The sequence below is a fragment of the Varanus komodoensis genome, unplaced genomic scaffold (genome assembly GCF_004798865.1).
Source record: "Varanus komodoensis strain SLA01 unplaced genomic scaffold, ASM479886v1 scaffold24, whole genome shotgun sequence".
Lineage (NCBI taxonomy): Eukaryota > Metazoa > Chordata > Lepidosauria > Squamata > Varanidae > Varanus > Varanus komodoensis.
Genome location: NW_025335641.1, coordinates 11,239,070 through 11,258,913, shown reverse-complemented (window position 1 = coordinate 11,258,913; position 19,844 = coordinate 11,239,070). Strand labels below are relative to the sequence as shown.

Genomic DNA, 19,844 nt, shown 5'->3' with positions numbered 1-19,844 from the left:
TAAATACTAAAACAGGTTTTAGCACTTATGAAACTCTTTAAATTACTCAGCATAACTGAGTTGCTCTGTAAGCAAGGCAAACAAAATAGATTCCTTTATCCAAAAAAGATTTATCAATGGTAACACTTTCCAGACACAAAATTATAAACAGTATGAAAGAATAAGAACCAAAATCCTCTTCCAAAGTGGCAAAATACTGGCTCATGGACCTCTCTAGGTGTTTTTGGCCAAAATTTAAGACATATACAGGAAAGCTAGCCACAAATTTGTCATCTCTTCTATAGTTAGTATTTGTTAAAATGTTGCCACTAAGAAAGAAAAGTACATATGAAAAACTTATGTTAACATTTATATAAACTGTCTATTTTAGCATTTCTCAAAGATCTTTTTAGTAAATTATTCAACAGAAAGGTAGGCTATGATAAAGTTCATGTTTTACATAAACTAAGGTTTTTTTCATAACTGGATTTAAATTTTAACTGCTCATAATTTACAATGTGATTTTGATATGTGTATGCTATCACAGTTGTATTATCATAACTTACATTAGGAACTAGAACAGGACATAGCAACCAATCTTCAGGCCTACAGAGGGTGGAGAGTGAGCTCAATTTCTACTTTTCCTTCTAACCTCACCAGATTCAAGGCTGAGAAAGCATCTCTGATACCATCTCTGTCAGATCAATAGGCTGCGTCAGCCTTAGTGCTATGATGCAATGTAAGTATGTCTATTTAAATTCTAGTAATAGTCTACATTTGTATCTACACATATAAATTAGCACATGCAAATACATGCAGACCTGTATCTTCTTCTGTCCTGGTTTTAGGTGATATATAACAGCCAAATTCTATGCCTCTTCTCTGCCTTGAATAGTTTTGAAAAATGTCCTTAGAGATTTTGGAAACTGGCTGGCCAAAGTGGTTCTAGTCTCCACAATTTCTAAGTGATCTCTCCTTCACCAATTTCTATTCAAAAACGTCCCTTCTTCCAAAAATGGACCCTCCGTATTTCAGATATCTGATTTAAAATAATCTTTGCAACCTTTCCGTAACTTCTTATCAAAGTGAGCCACTAACATTCAACAGTAATTCAACACCAAACTGTCAATACAATATTTAAATACATATTGTTTAATGTAATCAGAGATTTGATAGCATTTGAAATCTGCCACTTAATTAGAAATAAATGCATTTAAAACGATATCATATTAAGTATGTAAAAAGAACCTCCTGCCAGTTGTTTAAACACAAATAGATAAAGAAAGCAATGTATATAGTAAACCGGATATTCCAGCAGATTTCCTTTATGAAAGGAAAAGTTTTTCCCCAAGTTAACTGGTACAAATTAACTCACTAGCATTATATAATGCCATGGCAGGATTAGGAGGAGCCCAAACTATATGAATAAGGGTGACAATAGACAGACGTATTCTCTGCATTAATGCTTCAGAATTCAGTCAAGCCATTTCTATTAAATTTCAGATTGTAACATTAAAATCTAAATGTTTACAGTGTTTGTAGTCACCCTAATTTTTTTTTTACACTGGATCAGTCATAAACAGTATTGAACACACTGCAGTTTTCAGAAAACAAAATTAGTCAGTGCAGAATGGGAAAAAAATCATTAACTACTTCTTTAGTTCTATTAGACCCAGTTCACATGCTTATACTATACAATAAAAAAGCAATGCCCTTCCTAGCGAAAGCTATTGTAGCTGCATATCACTACAGTCTTCAAACAAACACATGAGGCGATTTCAATGTATATTTTGATGTTTGTAAATTTATTTCCAGGCAGAATACTTTTATGCAAGGTTAATGATTAGACAAATGGTTAACTGAGAATATTAAGTGGAGGGAAAAGGCAGGAAGGAAGGCAAGGAAGAAAATAGAAATAAAGATTGATTATATAGTTCATTTTGAACATTGGTGTTCTAATGAAATCCTAATGGCAACCAGCAAAAAACAACACCAACAACACTTTCCTGATCTAGAAGCAATTCTTTGTTTTCTATAGGCATTCTATATGAAACATTTTTTAACAAAATATAGGCTAGTGATTTCAACAGAACTCAATTCCAGTAAATATATTTAGGACAGACTCCCTATGATTGTAATAGGAAATACCAGAAGCAGTTTTCTTTCCAATTTATGTGCATTTATATTTTATATAGACCAACACGACACAAACAAGGGTCATATATACCAAAAATAAAGTATAGAATACCTACTTTCCAAAACACATCCACCCAAAGATTCCTAAAGTCTTCCTTTCAGCCATTACACTGATATTACTCAACATCAGCTTTGAACAGTCTTTCCCCAGGACATCCTGGCTGCACACAATAGCTCTGACAACAATAAGCAGCAGTACTGTTTTCATGTCTGGAAATGGCAACTATCTATGCAGCTACATTTTCAACTAAACACATAACTTAATGAAAATGGGAAGGATTAATATAAACATATGGTTCCAACCACAAAGCAAACAAAACCACCACCTTTGGACTTCCAACAATGTCAGCTTAGAAGGGGCATCTACCATCCTATGAAACAAGTCTTCTGACTGAACTATAAGTACACAAAGGTTTAAAATTGTACAGTGAAATACATTCCCAGATCACATTGTATTCTTTCCAAGGCCAAAGACAACAGACAATATAATTACTGCTTATTAGAAAAACAAATTCATTTTTCCCTAGCTGACACTCTAGAGGTTTCTTAATAGTTTGGGAGGGAGGTGTTACACCAAGTATTAAAAATTATTGCATTTCCCCTAATTATATAAAATTGCTTTTGAAAATGTTTAACAGGATATTTTGGAGGAAAAGAACAGATTTAAGTAGAATGTACTGAAAAGGGAATACTGAAGGGAGCAGCAGGGGATTGGCATTACCAATTTGGGAATAACCACAAACCTCACACTGCTAACCAACAGCCCTGCATGAATTTCTTTACTGAAATCTTGTTTTGTGATTTTGAAGCATTGGACTTTAAACCAGTCTCTTGAAACAATTCACTTCCTGACAATGTTGCAAAGTAAATGTGCTCAGGAGTTGCAATTTAGTTCACAATTCTCCCAGAACACTGATTTTTTATATTGCAACTACTACTTACACTTACTTAACCAAATGAAAACATAAATTATCTTCCATGTGTGCTTCTGTCCATTCAGAGGGCTTCAATGGGGAAAGCTGTGGGACGTATTACACTGTCCTGACTGACTACTAGAGTAGATGGACCCTTGGTTTGAACTACCAAGACTCTTCTTATGTTCTTATGTACTTTCTTGTGAGTTTCCCTCTGCATTTTCCAAGATGATGGCATTTTGGCTGAAAGGATGAAAGGATACAGTATTCCAGCTGCAGTCTATATGAATTATCTAATGGTACAGATGCAAGGCTCACAAAAGAGGACTTTTTGCTATGACTCTTTAGTGATCTGAAACAAAGTAAGTAAAATAGGGATGGATGGCAACAAAAGCAGAAGTGTATACATGAACTACCTGGAATATTGGGTTCTTCACCAGAGCTACTGCTATAAAAAGCAGCTGTATAACGTAAACCACGGCATTCTCAATGAAAAAGCAGAAAGACCTGCGCCTGGTCCACAACAGTGATGGCAGGTGAACAGTTAGAAGTCACATTTGAGGAAATGTATGATCTTCCATGTAATCAGCACTCATCAAAGCAGCATGAAAAAGGTATTAGGAAACGAACTGAATATTAAATTGCTATTATCATAATGTTATTCTACAAATCTATGGTGTGACTATATTTGGAATACTATGCAAAATCCTGAAGAGTATATGTCAAAAAGAATATTGTAGAGCTGGAAAAGATGCAGAAAAGGGAAGGCAAAATGACTGAGAAGTTTCACTATGAAGAAAGGTTATGGTGTTTAAGGCTGTTTAGCTGAGAAAAAAAATGAGTAAGAGAACACATAAGACGTGTGGAGAAACACTAGAACACAGCATTATCCAATGAAGCTAAAGATGGAGATTCAGGAGAGATACAAGGCAGTTTTTCACAAAATGAAAAGTTAGACCATGACATTTACTACCATGAGATATAGATGGCAACTAATGTGAATGTCGGTAGAGGATAAAGTTCATGAAAGCTAAGGTTATTGATGGCTACATTCCAATCAGCTCTAGTCTCAAAGGCTATATGCCTCTTTATACCAGTTGCTGAGGAACATGAGCAGAAGGGTCTTACTGCATACATGTCCTGCTTAGGTACTTCCCATAGGCATCTGATTTGGCTACTGTGTGAACAGAATGGTAGACTAGATAAGTTTTTGGTCCAATCCTCCATAAGTTTTGTCATGCCCCCCGGGCTTTTAGGTTCTGAAGCAACAAAAGAAGCAAAGCTTAGCCTCAGATATCTGACTGAAAAGCAGCTCAGGACTCATACATTTCATCAGCATTTATTCTGAAAGAACAACTCTCTTCAGTCTTATTAGATTTGGAGAGTGCGCTCCAGTCCAATTACCGTTGTGTAGATCAAATTTAGCCAAACTGGGAATATTTGTATATGCATATTAAATCGCATCCTTGAAAAATGGTTGATAATCAGGAATATTCTTCAGAAGTTCACAACTCAGTTATACAACATAGAGGTTTTGCCCTTGTGTTGTTACTTCCTTACTCTGAACCTAAAGTTATGCAATAGCTGTTCCTTTAAAAAACCTAATAAAATGGTTATACATCTATAATAATAATAATAATCTACCTAACTAGATCAATATTGTACATACAAATCAAAAACAAACTGAATAACGTCTGGTGCATGTAACACAAATAGAGCAGTCCTTTATATTTTAAACTCTAAATACATTTTTATATTGAATATTTCTTTTTTCTGAGTATGCATATGAGAACTAAAAAGCTGACAGTTACACTGAGAATGCATGTGAAGAAGCTAAACTTTGCAGTAAAAAAAGCTGTTGTGAATGTTAACAGAATGAAATGTAAAGTTCCTAGTTTTAAACTCAGTTCAGGTATTGGGTCGCTTATCTATGTCTCAACTTCTAATCTGCAATACAGGGATAATACTGGTTTATAATTAGTTATTTGATTTCTGGGAAAAATATATACAAAGTAACTTGGCCACCAGGGGAAAACACTATAAAAATGTTAAATACTATTATTATTACTACAAAAAAGCTAGGTAAATTCTTACAGTGACAAAAGAAAAATTCCACAGAGACTTTTGATAAACGACAGAGTATTAAATAAGCTGACATGCATCTGTGCTGAAGAACACAGAGGGCCAAATTACTTAGGAAATCTGTGGCAAAGGGTTTTATATAATTTCCTTTTTTTAAACTTGAGGGTCTACGGCAGAAAATACAACAGCAATGCCAAAAGCACCATTTTCATTATTTGATGTATAGCACAAATTAATTATACTTTCTGGTTTACATTCAGATGCAAAAATCAGATGCACTCCTTTTCCTTACCTTTCACTTTTGCAATAACTGTTCCTGCGGCACTTAGGATGTCAACTGAATTGAGACTCTGGTGTTTGCTAATTATGGCCTTTAGCACACGTAGTAGTTCACCCAAACGCTCATGAACAACATGATGCAGACAACCTTGATTTTCTGAAAGAGAAAAGTTAAGCTATTTAGTATGTATAAACATTATCTGCACAAAGTACCACAATTTTTCCCTTTTGCTATCAGGGATTTTTAATGACTGTCAGTTATATGCAAGGCTTTATCAGATCTATTCTGAATGCATAATCTAGTTCTATGTTGAAAAGTATAAGAACAAGTATTGCAACATTTCCAAACTGAGGATAAATAAATCCTTAAAGAAGAAACGTGAAGCTCTTGGGAATGGCTGGGAATGGGCTGTAGGATGCTGCTCAGGAGCAGAGACCTATCTAGTGTGGTCGCAGAATGTTCCACTGCCATGGCTGACTTGCTTTGTGCTATTTCTGTTGGTGATTACAGCAGAATCAAGCATTTCAGGGGTATTTTGAGGGAGGCCATAGATCCTCAGGATCCCAGCCAGCACTCTTTTCCTCACATATCTTCAGAGCTGTGCCAGCCATGTAGGTGGCATACTTCCCATCGGTTTCAAAATGTGGGCAATTTAAAAAAAAACCCTAAAAAATGAACACACACCACTTTCCACCCAAGTCACTGAGTTAGCAGGGATATGGATGTGGCAGGTGCTTCACCTTGAGTTGTCTCCCCAGGTCTGGGTAAGTAGGATTGCTCAGCAAGTTATTAACATATAACCCAGTTAAAGACTACTGAAATCAAGGCAATTCAGGACAAGTATTTCTTTACTCACACTCAATAGGGTTTTAATATATCCAATTATGTTTGAATTGCATTTGTAGTCATCAGAGAAAATACAGTTTTAAGCAAAAGGACAACTAAGAGGGAATTCCTATTGACACAGTGCTGTAAGCAACCAGTATATCTTGTTTTAGCTGCTGTGCTGAAAATGGCTTCCAAAAGCGAAATTACCCTGATTAAGAAAGCCAATGTTATTTTTTATTCAGTATCTCTGAACTAGTATTTCAGTTATGCACTGAGTTTTTCCTCTAGCTTTTCTTTGTCCCCTGAAATGTCATTACAGAACATATTGGACTAGAACATATCGGCCTGATGATGTGGACAAGGTGCGTGGACAAGTACATACCAGCACCTGTTTACTGGACCCTTGCCCGTCGTGGCTACTGTCCAAAGCCAAACACGGGATTGGTGCCTGGATCCTGGAGGTCATCAATGCCGGATGGCCGGGTGCCTGCCCCTCTAAAGGAGGCAGTGGTCAGGCCAGTCCTAAAGAAGGCATCCCTGGATCCAGAGATGGCCGTCAATTACAGACCGGTGGCCAACATCCCGTTCTTGGGCATGGTGTTGGAATGGGTGGTGGCGGGACAACTCCAAGCTCTCTTGGATGAGACTGATTATCTGGACCCATTTCAGTCCGGCTTCAGAGCAGTGTATGGTACTGAATCTGCCTTGGTCGCACTGTATGATGACCTGTGCAGGGAAAGAGGCAGGGGGAGTGCATCCCTGTTGGTTCTCCTGGACCTCTCAGCGGCTTCCGATACCATCGACCATGGTATCCTTCTGGATAGGCTAAGGGGGCTGGGAGCAGGAAGCACTGTTTGGCAGTAGTTCCCCTCCTACCTTGACGGCCAATTCCAGAAGGTGGTGCTGGGGGACTTTGGCTCTGCGCCATGGCAGCTATGCCATGGAGTACTGCAGGGTTCCATTTTGTCCCCCTTGCTATTTAATATCTACATGAAACCGCTGGGAGAGGTCATCAGGAGGTGTGGGGTGCGGAATCATCAGTACGCTGATGATACCCAGTTCTACCTCTCTTTTTCAACCAATCCAGGTGAGGCAGTGGCTATACTGAACCGGTGCCTGGCCGAGGTAATGGGCTGGATGAGGACCAATAAACTGAAACTCAGTCCAGACAAGATGGAGGTCCTGCTGGTGGGAGGTTCGAGCTCCTGGGTAGGTGACTTGGATCTTGTCCTGAATGGGGTTGCACTCCCTGTAAAGGACAGGGTCTGCACCTTGGGAGTGCTCCTCGACCCGGAGCTGTCTTTGGAAGCTCAAGTGACGGCAGTGACGAGGAACGCTTTCTATCAGCTTTGGCTAATCTATCAGCTGCGTCCCTACCTGGAGGACGATTGCCTAGCGACAGTGACACATGCATTGATTACTTCTGGGTTGGATTTCTGTAACGCACTCTACGTGGGGTTGCCCTTGAAGACAGTCCAGATACTTCAGATGGTGCAAAATAGAGCACCATCTGAATAGAATATATGGGTTCTCATATAACCCCAGTCCTCTGCCAGCTTTACTGACTTCCCATCGAAGTCTGGGCTCAATTCAAGGTGTTGGTAAACACCTATAAAGCCCTTAACGGCTTGGGACCTGGATACCTAAAGGAACGCCTGCTTCCATATTTGCCTTCCCGCCCCCTGAGATCAGCAGCAGAGGCCCTCCTTTGGGAGCCCTCCGTGAGAGACATCAGGAAGCAAAGTACCCGGAGGAAGGCTTTCTCTGCACTGGCGCCCCATCTGTGGAATGCGCTCCCCAGAGAGGTCCGCCTGGCGCCATCATTATTTGTTTTTCAGCACCAGGCTAAGACCTTTTTATTCAAACAATATTTTAACAATGTATAATATTTATAGGTTTTAATTGTGCAGCCAGGGTGTTTCTGGGTTTTAACTATATTTGTATTATATTTATTTATTTGTGTGAGCCGTCCCGAGGCTATATAGCAAGGGGACGGCATACAAAACCCTCTAAATAAATAAATAAATAAAAACATATTGGACTAGAAGGATCAACCATATCACTCACTGTAAGGCAGTATTATATGTCCATATAGGATAAAAGATGGATAAATTATATGTGAATCCTATGCAGAATTAATTCATTCCAAAATCTATGTAAATTATTCCCAGGTCAGTGTACTTAGGATTGCAGCCTTACACTTTTAAACAATTGGCATTATAATTACACTGACAATATTTTAACACACTGAAAAGTTTAAATGTCAATTTTAGTCTTGTGAAACAAACTAGTAAGCAAATTATGTACCATTGTGTTTCTCATCATGATTTACTGTTTATTTTAAACTGTATTAAAGGAAGTTAGAGTTCCATGAAAGGAATATAAAGGTGAGACAGTCCAAATCTTGACATAATGAAGATCTATTATATTCAAAGCACTCTGATGACCTAATTCTATTTCCTATTGGTGTATCACAAAAGACAGGAAAGAACATGGTATGCTGTACTGGAAGTTTAGTTATTTCTGTCAGTGCTGCAGAAACCAAAGTACATGTTCATCTATTGTTTTCTACAAAACATACCTTTGAAATTTAAATCAGGCAAGCACCATTTTAAATGGGAAAAACAGAAAGAATAAAATTACTAACCAGTTCATAGAAAAGAAGTCAAAGGAGAACTGGGGTGTTTGCTTTTGACTAGAACAGAGAATACAGTTAAGTAATTTCAAATCATAATAGCTAGGCACTAGGATCCAATGCAACTAACAAGTATACTTTCCCATATTCTTGTGATGTGAAGATAGCACAACGGTACAAAGTGTTGCAAAATAATTAGATCAGTCAAACCATATAGTACATTTTAACTACAATCCTAGATTAATATTGTATCAAACCAGTGTTCCATTTAATGCATTCCTCACCAATTCAAAATTCAACTTGATTTTTCTTCTGGAAGTAGATGAACTTTCAAACTTCAGGGCTTAGATTTTAATCTATTTAAATTGAGGAATGCTGAATTTTTAACAATTATACCCACTACCATTTATTCTGTTCCAAAGAAGACAGGGGAGGGGAAAGTTCTTAAAATAGAATCTGAAGCTGCCAAAATTTCAGTTCCAGTGTAAAGCTGAAAAAAATGCCAGTATCCTTGAGTGAAGCATTATACACCAACATTTAAAAATTAAACCTCTACTAAGAAGAAAATAGATAAGGAAAGGGCAGAGTATGCAATTTTTGTCCCAGTCAATCACATAAAAGCTTGGGGCTCTTTTAACAAGCAGGGTGTTTGATTAATTGCTTAAGCTGTAGGCTTGACAGCTCGCCACCACACTGAAATCAGAAATTTAATTCAAGCCTGTAAGTATGCTTGCTATATCCCAAAGATTATTATGAAAGTGAGGCATATAGGAAGGGCCAACATTCAATATCATGTTTTCTGTATAGCAGCTGTTTCAAAGTGGGAATTTTGGCAGGTACAAACTAGTGCTGCTATACAGAAAAAAAAGTCAGGGGAAAAAAGTCAATATGCTGTGCTTGCAAAAATACTCCCATTACACATTAATTAAAAGGCATTCTAATGTTGAATGAGTGGCTATACCAAGGTCCAAGTGTTTGTAAACAGAGATAACAGTAATGTTCACTGGACTAAGATCCAGAAATGAGATTTTAGAGCTCATAATGTGCAAAAGAAAGATGAGCCTTAAAAACTCCAGAATTCTTCAGCAACCAGCATTAACATAAGAGTTAGAGAGTAATCCTTTGCTTAAGCCCTTATTTGAAGGGTTACTCGAAGAAAACTGCTACTCAGAAACCTAAAGTACACTCACTGCAGGAAGTCCAGTTGCCTCAAAGGTTCCCTAAGTAGCAGACTGGATTCCATCAACAGCACTTTCCCCAGAATGCTCAGCTGTCTTGAACTATAATTATATCATCTTCAGAACAAGATTTTTAAAAATTATAACCAAACTAATGACAGGTTCAGAAAGATCTTCACCCGCTGTCAAATGCAAGAAACCAAACTTACTCTACAGCCTTTGTTTACATGTGGCTCATGTTCACTTTCTTTGGTAGCATAAGAAAGAAGTGCAGTACAGGTAATACCAAGTGGGGGGGATAATAAACACTGTACTCTGCTTCCCAATTTGCCTCACCAGTTTACCTCTCTTCAAAAATTAAATTATATAGCACAACAAATTGAAGTGACTCTTGGGCAAAACAGACACAAAACTACAATTTAAGAGATTAAAATAAGGGCTGGAGAAGAAACTAGTTAAAATATTATCATCTAACACTAAATAGAGAGGCTTAGGTCTCATAAATCTGGCTTCCAACACCTGAAGTTAGAATGTTACATAAAGCATCCAAATGAAATACTATCCTTCTGGAAATATACCATGGAGAAGACAGGGAACACAACCTTTATCATAAACAGATTAAAGAAGAGAAGACTTTGACTCTTTTCATTAACACATCACAAACAAATCAGCAAAGCATGATTTTTTTTAACCTCTAAAAGCAATGATCATATGGCACTAGAAGGTCTTTAAAACCTGTTAGGATTCACTGCTAATTTTTCATTTTCAGGCACAGAAGTTCCAGATTTCCTGCCATTTCATCTATCCACCCATGCTTGGTACCAAAGACATAATTTAAATATTTTCTAGTTTTGAACATGTATTTACTAAAGGAATTCTCATTCCAAAATAAATATTAATTCATTAGAATGCCCTTGGTTGTAGATTCAAACACAAAACAATGTCCCATAATCAAGCTTGTCAGTTTCAATACAACTTCCCAGCAAATCAGTTTCAATTACACAGCACACAGTTGAGAAATAACTATTTTTTCCTTTGTTAGATCCTGTTTAAGAGACCTAAATATTCCATGAGAAAGTATGTCTTTCTAAAGAAACTGATTATGCAGCTAGTTAGATGTAAAAGTTACCTGTCTGATGTATCAGTAAGCTCCCCCAAAAGCCATTACATTGATGCAATCTTTCCAAGGTATATCTATTCCACTATTTTGTCTTTATAATGTGCAGATTTTTCTAACAGTCTCTACTTTTGTCTAAAATAAGATTCATTTTTGTTCTTTTAGCTTAGTATTAAAATCAATCTTACATATCTTTCTAGTTTTGGCTTCACAAGGATACCTACAGTATGTGTGGCTTTTTTGGCTGTAATAGAAAGGAAACCACAAACAAAACACAAATGTCTAGAAAAGTCTAATCTACAAAATGATCTGAAATACATATTTTTCTCTCTTTTGGGGCAATTATTATATCCCATACTTAAAAATCAGGCTACTGATTATCTCCCATTCTAGCAATCAGGTTCAAACATTCTTAACTCCAACAGTACTGCAATGACCAGAAGCTGAAACTATTCAGGAATCATTCTTCTTTCAATTTGCTGCCTCCTTGTGCCATAAACTAGTTTAATACATTACACTTATACACTATATGAGAACCAGAGTAGTGTAGTGGTTAAGAGTGTTAGACTGGTTCTAGTCCCCACCTGGCTCTAAGTCTAATCTATCTCACAGGGTTGTTGTTGCTGTGAGATTAACATGGGTACCCTTTGCAGGGTACAGCCTAAACAGCTCTATGCCTTTTTGTTTGAGAGGGAGGTTATGCCACACAGTCATGATGGATGAAAACCTATTAATGCATAGAAGCATGCAAAATCCTTTGGCCAAGGCCACTGGAGAAGGAACAGTATTTTTATAGGTATCTGTCTTCCCAAGTATGGAGTCCTGAATAATCTGTCAATTAATTAATAATAATCTGTAATCTGGTTAGGGCTGAACATTTCCTTCGAAAAACATAAAAAAGATTAGGATGCTGAACCTACAAGTTGTAGCTGTGCTACATTTTGGAAAGTACCGTATCTAATTTCCTTGAAATTGTACTGATTTCTACTTGCATCTTAATTTAATATCATAACCTATTCTCAGTGCATTTCAAATCTTTCCCCAAAAGTCTTTGTGATTTTTGTCAACCTTTTTAACATCCAACAAATCTCAAGGTCTCCATCTTTTAGATTTGTAAAAACATTCATTCCACATTTAACTGAAAGTTCAAAGTTAATACAGAATGGTTGCACTCAATATATTTCCAGTCTCGGCATCTTAACAACCATGTCACTTCAAAGTAGATATGAAGTTCAACTTTTCAAGTTAAAAGTTATTATTTCAAGGGTATCAGGAATAGCAGGCTGAGGCCAGGTTCTTCAGAATATTAGAAAATTCCTGATTTCAGGAGAGCCTAATTAACACTGAGCATGCTTACTGGACATGAAATTATGTTGGACTGTTAAGGAAGAAAATTCCATAAAGTTATGTGGGAAAGGGAACAGAACAGTGTAGCAGGAAAAGGAACGTGAAAGGACGAGCAGAGATAACCAGGAGTTAGAAAGAACCATGTCACTGGTTGTATAATTTCCTAGTTTACACTGAGAAGTTGAGAAAAAGAAGACCCATAGAAACAAAGACATTTTTAAAAATGTAGCTGGGATTATTCACCAATATTTATTTATTTATCATTATGTCCACACACATCTCTTCAAACCAAAGAACACATCAATGCAATGAAAAATTCCTGCTCCCTCTAACATTGTCCTTATTAAGTATAAAGCATTTTGATAATCACTTTGCTAATGCCAATTGCAAAGCAAAAGCAGTTGATTGTTCCCGTATCACAAATTGGAAGGGGCTGGGAGTGGCTTATGACAAATTTAGAGGGGTTTTTTTAATTTTTGCTATTACCGTGCATTGTATGGTATACTGACTTGCATGAAGATGGGCTGAACATTTTAAATGCAAAATGCTTTTTAAAAATCAGGTTGTTTACCTCCGTCATTCTTCAAGTGATCATCTCTGCATTGACACATATGGGCTCTGGGTCTGTGCAGGACCTGTTGTTGGGATGATTTTCTAGCTCAACTTGCCTTGGTGGGAGCCCCTCTCCTTTCATCCCCCAGTATATCATCAGACATAGGGGCAACTTGTATAACAGAATTATCAGGCCACAAAGGAATCAGAGGGGGTGATAGCATCCTGCTGGATACTGCACAAATTGTTTTAAAATTTGAAAATGCATTAGCTCTCAAATTTTACTGAGTACCATGTTTTTGACTGATGTACTACATATATATTCTCTTATTTAGTCTTAGATCACTATAAACTGCCTTGTAATAGTACCAGAACATTAAAACAGTAGAAGTCTTATGAGTCAGTTTCTTATTGTCCAAAATAAATCTTTAGGAAGCTGGACTGATCTAGCATGAAATTTTTATTGGTCTTTGTTTCTCTAAACCTTTTATTTACTTGCACTGGATTCAATTACAGGAACATATTTTACTTATAAAGTGAGGGAATAATTTTGCAGATATTCCAGTTCTCCAGTATACACAAGAATGCTATATACTTGTTCATCATTTGTTTACTTTGCTTTTCAGCACCTGTTGGCAGAGTTAAGAACTACTGTGTGGCATGGTGGGTAGAGTGTAGAACTGGAAACTTGAGAGATACGTACAGGCTCTAGCATTCACTTGACCATGAAGTTCACTGGGTAATGTTGTGTTTGTCACAGACTGACTTACCTGACAGGGTTGTTGGGAGAATAAAATGGAGCAGAGAAGGGCTATGTAAGCTACCTTGGGTTCCTTGCAAGAGGTGGGATGGTGGGATATACATATAACAATAATACTCTAAAATGAGAATAATTTTCAGAATACATTTAAATGGAGTAACAATTTAAAATGGATTGTTTGTTTCCATAAGTGGCATTTTTGGATGCATTTAATGGCCCCTTTCAAGTTTATCTCTTCATATTTATAATTACCAAGGCAAATTTAACTTGTAAATCCACTACAGATTTTAGATGCCTCAATATTTGAAAGTGTTGATAACTTTAAACTTTATTCAATTACAGACTCCAGTGGGTAATGCACAACAATAATTAGCCATATGAGTTTCACTTCATGGTATTATCCAGTCCTGAAGCTGCTTTAAGAACTAGATCAAAGGACCATCTAGTCCAGCAATCTACTTACAACAAAAGCCATTGAGATACATTTAAATCAGCTTCTCTGATCAGGTGTCCTCTGGATGTATTGCACTACAACTCCTATTATTATAGCCAATGAAATTTGAAAGGTGCTTCATATATCTTTTGAAGCTGCTTGGAACTGTCATGCTTATTTCCTTCACTAATATAAAAACTTACCATACTACACTATTCATGAGGCAACATCTACATAGGTTTACAGAATTGTGAAGTTCATTATGCCAATCCTATGTACTTGTAAGTGCACATTTATGAATCCAGTTGTTTTGCAGTATACAGTAAATATACAGTACAGTAATTATCTGTTAATATACAGTAAATCTGTAATGATCTATCTACACTGAATCAACTTGTTTGGTTCTTTTCTCAAAATGCAAAACTTAGCCTTGTAATATCAGAACATGCCTACTCTGACCAAAATGGAACGGCTATTCAAAGTTATTTAGATGCACTAAGGTGCTATTCTAAAATTATAAATACAGCACCTAAAACAAGTGTTCAGCCATGTTTAGCAAGTGCAAAATTATTTCTTAGCTTTCATCCAAAAATTCTGTATTTCAGCAAAGCAAGCTGCAAAGATCATTAAGCTAGTTCCTACATATTCACTTTTAAACTTATGGAGTAATTTTCAGCTGGGAAGAAAAACATCTTTGGAAAAAAAAACATTGCCACAAAGAAGCCTTTCATCAATTTCTGTTTGCTCTATGCATCATTTGTTCAACTTCTTGTATTTTATAAGCTTTGATATTCCAGTCTCATCTAACCTAGATGCATTTGTGCAAGCTAGGAAATATAATCCATTACCGAGTTGCTGTTATTGCTTTTCCAAGTTAGGTCTAAAAAAAGTATTATTTCCAAGAAGTAGTTACTAGAAGTTTCTTTACCTGGTGTGCAGTTCAATACACTCTATAAATACATGACAGGAATTCTATTACAAAAAATAACAAAGGCTTATTTTTAAATATTTAAAGCACAAAACCTCAAGGGGTTAAATTGCAAGTAGTAGGTTGCCTACACTGAAACTAAAATTAGTTGCTCACTTGGAAACTCAGAAGCTGCAAAATTTCAAACAGACTTTTATAACAGTATTAGTGTAATGGATATGTATGAAAGTAGCTCATCACCAACTTTCCTGTTATAAGCCTTGCTGAACGACTTGTTAAATGTTTCTCCTCTTCCTTCCATTCCTTTGCCTTCTGTCACATTATTTGAGATGGCAAGCCTGTGCATAGGGATTATTTTGTTTTACTCGTTGCATATAAGCTACTCTGAGATCTTTTTGTTGAGGAGCGGGATTAAAGTACTTTAATAACAACAATAGGTTTATTTCTGTAGTTTTACTTTCTAGCTGCAAATACAAAGTGCAAAGCCAGTCAATTATACATGGAAAAGCCCCATTTTTCAGTGCTTAGGGCAACTGAAAGAAGTGCAATAACCTGTTAATTGATGGATAGTCTGTGTCTATCTCCTACATCCTAATCCAATCCCCATTCTCAGGTTGATGCAAGTTACTGATCACCCTCAGCATGCTGAAGGACTCTATGGGAATATGAGAGGATAGTACAGTGGATTGCATACACAGGTAGAGCATTCATAGACACTGGCTTGTAGCCTTACTATTTTTAAATACTCAGACTACAAGTAGCATTTGATATTGCTTTCAGTTCAGGAAACCCAACTGTACAATATAGTTTGAAGCATAAACCTACTATATCATAAGGGTGCTAAAATCTAAAAACTTTGCTTGACTGCATTTCCAACATCAAGTTGTAAAAGTCATAACATTCTGGCCCCCAGTTCTCAATTCCAGATATACGATTGTTTTTTGTTTATTTTTAAGGATACAAAGAGATGTTTAAGTTCTACTGGTTTAAATGGTAGAGGCAGCCAGATGATCAACTCTCATCAACAGAAATTGGTGACAAGATCTAATATTTTGCTGGGCTGATTCCCAAGTTGCTTTAAAAAATTGATAAACTGAAGACCTTTATGTGCAAGCAGAAGGCATTTCCAATTGATGAAGAAGGAGCTCCAAATTTCCTTTCCAAATACAGCCTTTTGTGCTACACACTGAATCCCACTGTAGATGTACAGTCTTCAAGAATGCTTTTTCAGTACTGTAATTGAAAGGTATTATTGCCAAAGTACTGCAGTTGCGCTTTGGATTGTGGCAAACTTTTAAAAAGTATGACAAATTACATATAATCATTAACAAAAACATACATAACAAAACAAATTATACTTAGCTTAATTATTTGTTACTAAATATGAAAAACAGTAAGCATCAGTACTTACAGTGAGCAAGGTATTCAATAAATTAATGCAAGGTAGAGTGAGAATAGATTTCAGAACATTTAAAAGGAAAGCTGTGGACTGAAGCACATAGCATATGTATGTCTTTGCTTTTTCTCACATTCCTGAGAATTGGCACAATAATATAGCACAATGCTTTTTGTCATCCATTCCTTTATGTTAGGTATATTTGCTGTCTCATAATATTGATGTTAAGACTACAAACCAGTCTTAACTGACAAGTTTATAAAGATGTCTTTATATTATCCTTCACAGATACCATGGCAAACAAAAAAGGTCTAACCTGATCAAGTACCCCAACATTCATTTCGCTAATATTGCTTATTCTAACCTATTTTATTTGCTAATGAAAAAAGGCTGTGTTGGCAGCTGCAATCCTATCTAAAAAAGGCCAATAATTATTAGTTTATTATCAGCATCACCATGCATTTATATCCCACCTTATTTCCTCTTGTGAGGAACCCAAGATGGCTTACATAGTTCCATTTTATCCTCACAAGGACCACCAAGTGAGGTAGGCTGGGCTGAGTGTCAGGCACAGAGTTACCCAGTGAGCTTCATGGCTGAATGGGAAAGAGAAGCCAGATATACCAGGTTTCCAGTACAACATTCTAACCAGCATACCACACTGGCTTCTCGTCTATCCATATATATACTTATATCCAAGCTACATTACTATGATGCAATCTATGGGGCTGCCCTTGAGGAGTACTGAGAAACTGTAACGGATACAGAATGCAACAGCTAAAATGCCCCTGGGAGCTAGACTTATTCCTCTTATTCTGTTTCATTAAATTGACTGCCTGTTATTTTTAAGGCCAAATCAAGGCACTTGGTTTTGGTCTTAAAAGCCTGAAATGGTATGGGATAGGACCATGCTATCTGGATGAAATTCCCAAAGCATTATATTCAGCATCATGGCTTAAACTCTCTGGTTCACCCACAAGACCTATTAAGGTTGTCAGGTACTATGTACAGGGGATTTTCACCTTTGGCCCCACACCTTTGGAATTCCATCCCTTGGGAGATATGCATGGCTACTGGGTAAAGAAAACCCTGGAAACACATTTATACCAATCTGTATTTTGTGGTTATAAAAACAGCTGTTGCACCTTTGAGTGTGGTTTGTGCTAATGTTTTTGCAATACTGCTTGCCATCTTGGGAGAACAGTATGCCCTGAAACGTGGGTTAGAGTATCTTTCAAATTAACAAACCAACCCATCTCACATGAAGAATAACCACTTATTTTTCATTTCAAACACTATAAACATTGCTTGTCCTAAGTTTCTCAACTGGTATGTTAAACCATCTTATTTTTAAGCAATTATCTCAAATCCTATTCAATATTAAATTAAAACATGATGACCATCCAATATTGTGAACTAATCAAAATTCCTTGAACTACACCATTTCACATTCACTGAGTAGAAAAAAACCTTAAATATTTAGATTAATAAAAAATTAAATATTTAGAATTACATGTTTAGAAAAACCTTAAATATTAATATTTAAAAACTTAAATATTAAATATAAATATTTAAATATTTTCAATAAGTAAAAAAACCTAAATATTGAGATTGTTCACAGTGATGAAAGAATTTGCAGCTATGCAAATTCAAATCCAAAATCTAAAGGGCTTTATTTGCAGATTTTGTACTGTTTGTGGTAGGACTGCAGAATGCATCTTTTTCAGAGTAACAGAATTTATTTGAGCCATAGAAGAAATTATCTGCCAAAATTACTTACATCTAACACTCTCTTCATTTTCAGCATTCTAACCTTTCCTTTTCCCTATATGCTTCTCTTTTTAACTCAAGCAATTGAATAAATGGAGAAGTTATTATTTGACAGCCCACCTAAGTACATGCCACAAAACAAGGATTCTATTGGATTATGGAATGTAAATAAAGAAGTGGACCTTGCTTTGTGAATCTTTTAAAGTATTATCTGATTTTGGTGGCTGAAATAGAAAATCCAGAGGTGATAAGAATTAACTAAGCAACTGAAGATTTGAAAACACATAATATTCCATCATGTGTTAGCTGAAAGGAGTGTCTCACCTTGCTTGAAAGGATTGTATAAATTGTAGCTGTCCAAAAATTTAGACTTTCAGCTCTCACCAACCTTCAGCACTAATTTTGACTTAATGCTAATGGGAGTCATAGGCCAAACTATCTGGAAAAAGCTTCCCACTAATGTCCTACAAAACAAAGGAGGCACTGGTGAGTGAAAGGTGAGGCAAGTAAAAAGTGCATAAAAGTGGAATAAATGAAGAAGAGGAGCCCTGCTGGATGAGACCAAGGTCTGAATATAAGAGAGAAGCAATCCAAAACATGCATGGTCAACAGTATTAAGAGTTAAGGTTTGAGGGGAAGGGCTAGAGATATTTGTGGCTTTCCACTTTCATGGGGAGACTGCACCCATAATCCCTATGAATATGGAGGGCTGACTGTATATAAAGTGTTTTATATACGTGAACTAATATACAACTTTGACTTAATAAAGTTCTCAGGAACAAAACTTGTTTGTAACCTGGGGACTGCCTGTATAGCACATTTAATGTACTTTAAATTTATGCAGAATATTTATTTTGGGACACTCCAACAATGGTCTCACATACTTGCTAAAGATAATCACTTGCATTAGGGTTAGGGTTATTACTACTAGTTCTCCTTTACTCAGCATGGGTCAGGCCTCACCTGGAGTACTGTGTCCAGTTCTGGGCACTACACTTTAAGAAAGATGCAGACAAGCTGTAAAGGGTTCAGAAGAGGATGATCTAGGATTGAAAGAACTGAGCATGTTTAGCCTCAAGAAAAGAAGACTGAGGGGAGATACTTGAAAGACTGACACAAACAGAAAGGACAAGATCTCTTCTTGATCATCCCAGAGTGCATGACTCAGAATGGGCTCATTCATTTGATTCATTCATACACGGTTTCCATAATCTGGAAACAGCTTGGCAACACATTACATATCAGTGTATAACAAAATCTATTATTGTTGTTAGCAATGCTTATGCATATACTTCAACAAAGGCACCTCACCACAAATACTCATGTATTTATCCATTAAGATCACCCATTAAAAAATGCAACATTTTATTAAATCATCCACCTATTTTGTTATTATTGGTGGTTGTATATCCTTACAATTTTGTAATGTTAGTCTTTTAACTGTCAAGA

General features: G+C 36.5%; 1 protein-coding gene across 3 annotated transcripts in view; it reads right to left on the bottom strand.

The window, feature by feature from the left end:
• Nucleotides 1-19,844, bottom strand: part of ARHGAP29 (Rho GTPase activating protein 29) — a 68,210-nt gene that overhangs the window by 28,310 nt on the left and 20,056 nt on the right. For all 3 annotated transcript variants that reach the window (XM_044432258.1, XM_044432259.1, XM_044432257.1), the window contains exon 3: nt 5,464-5,607. In XM_044432258.1, the coding sequence (XP_044288193.1) occupies nt 5,464-5,607 (144 nt within the window). The remainder of the gene's footprint in view (nt 1-5,463; nt 5,608-19,844) is intronic.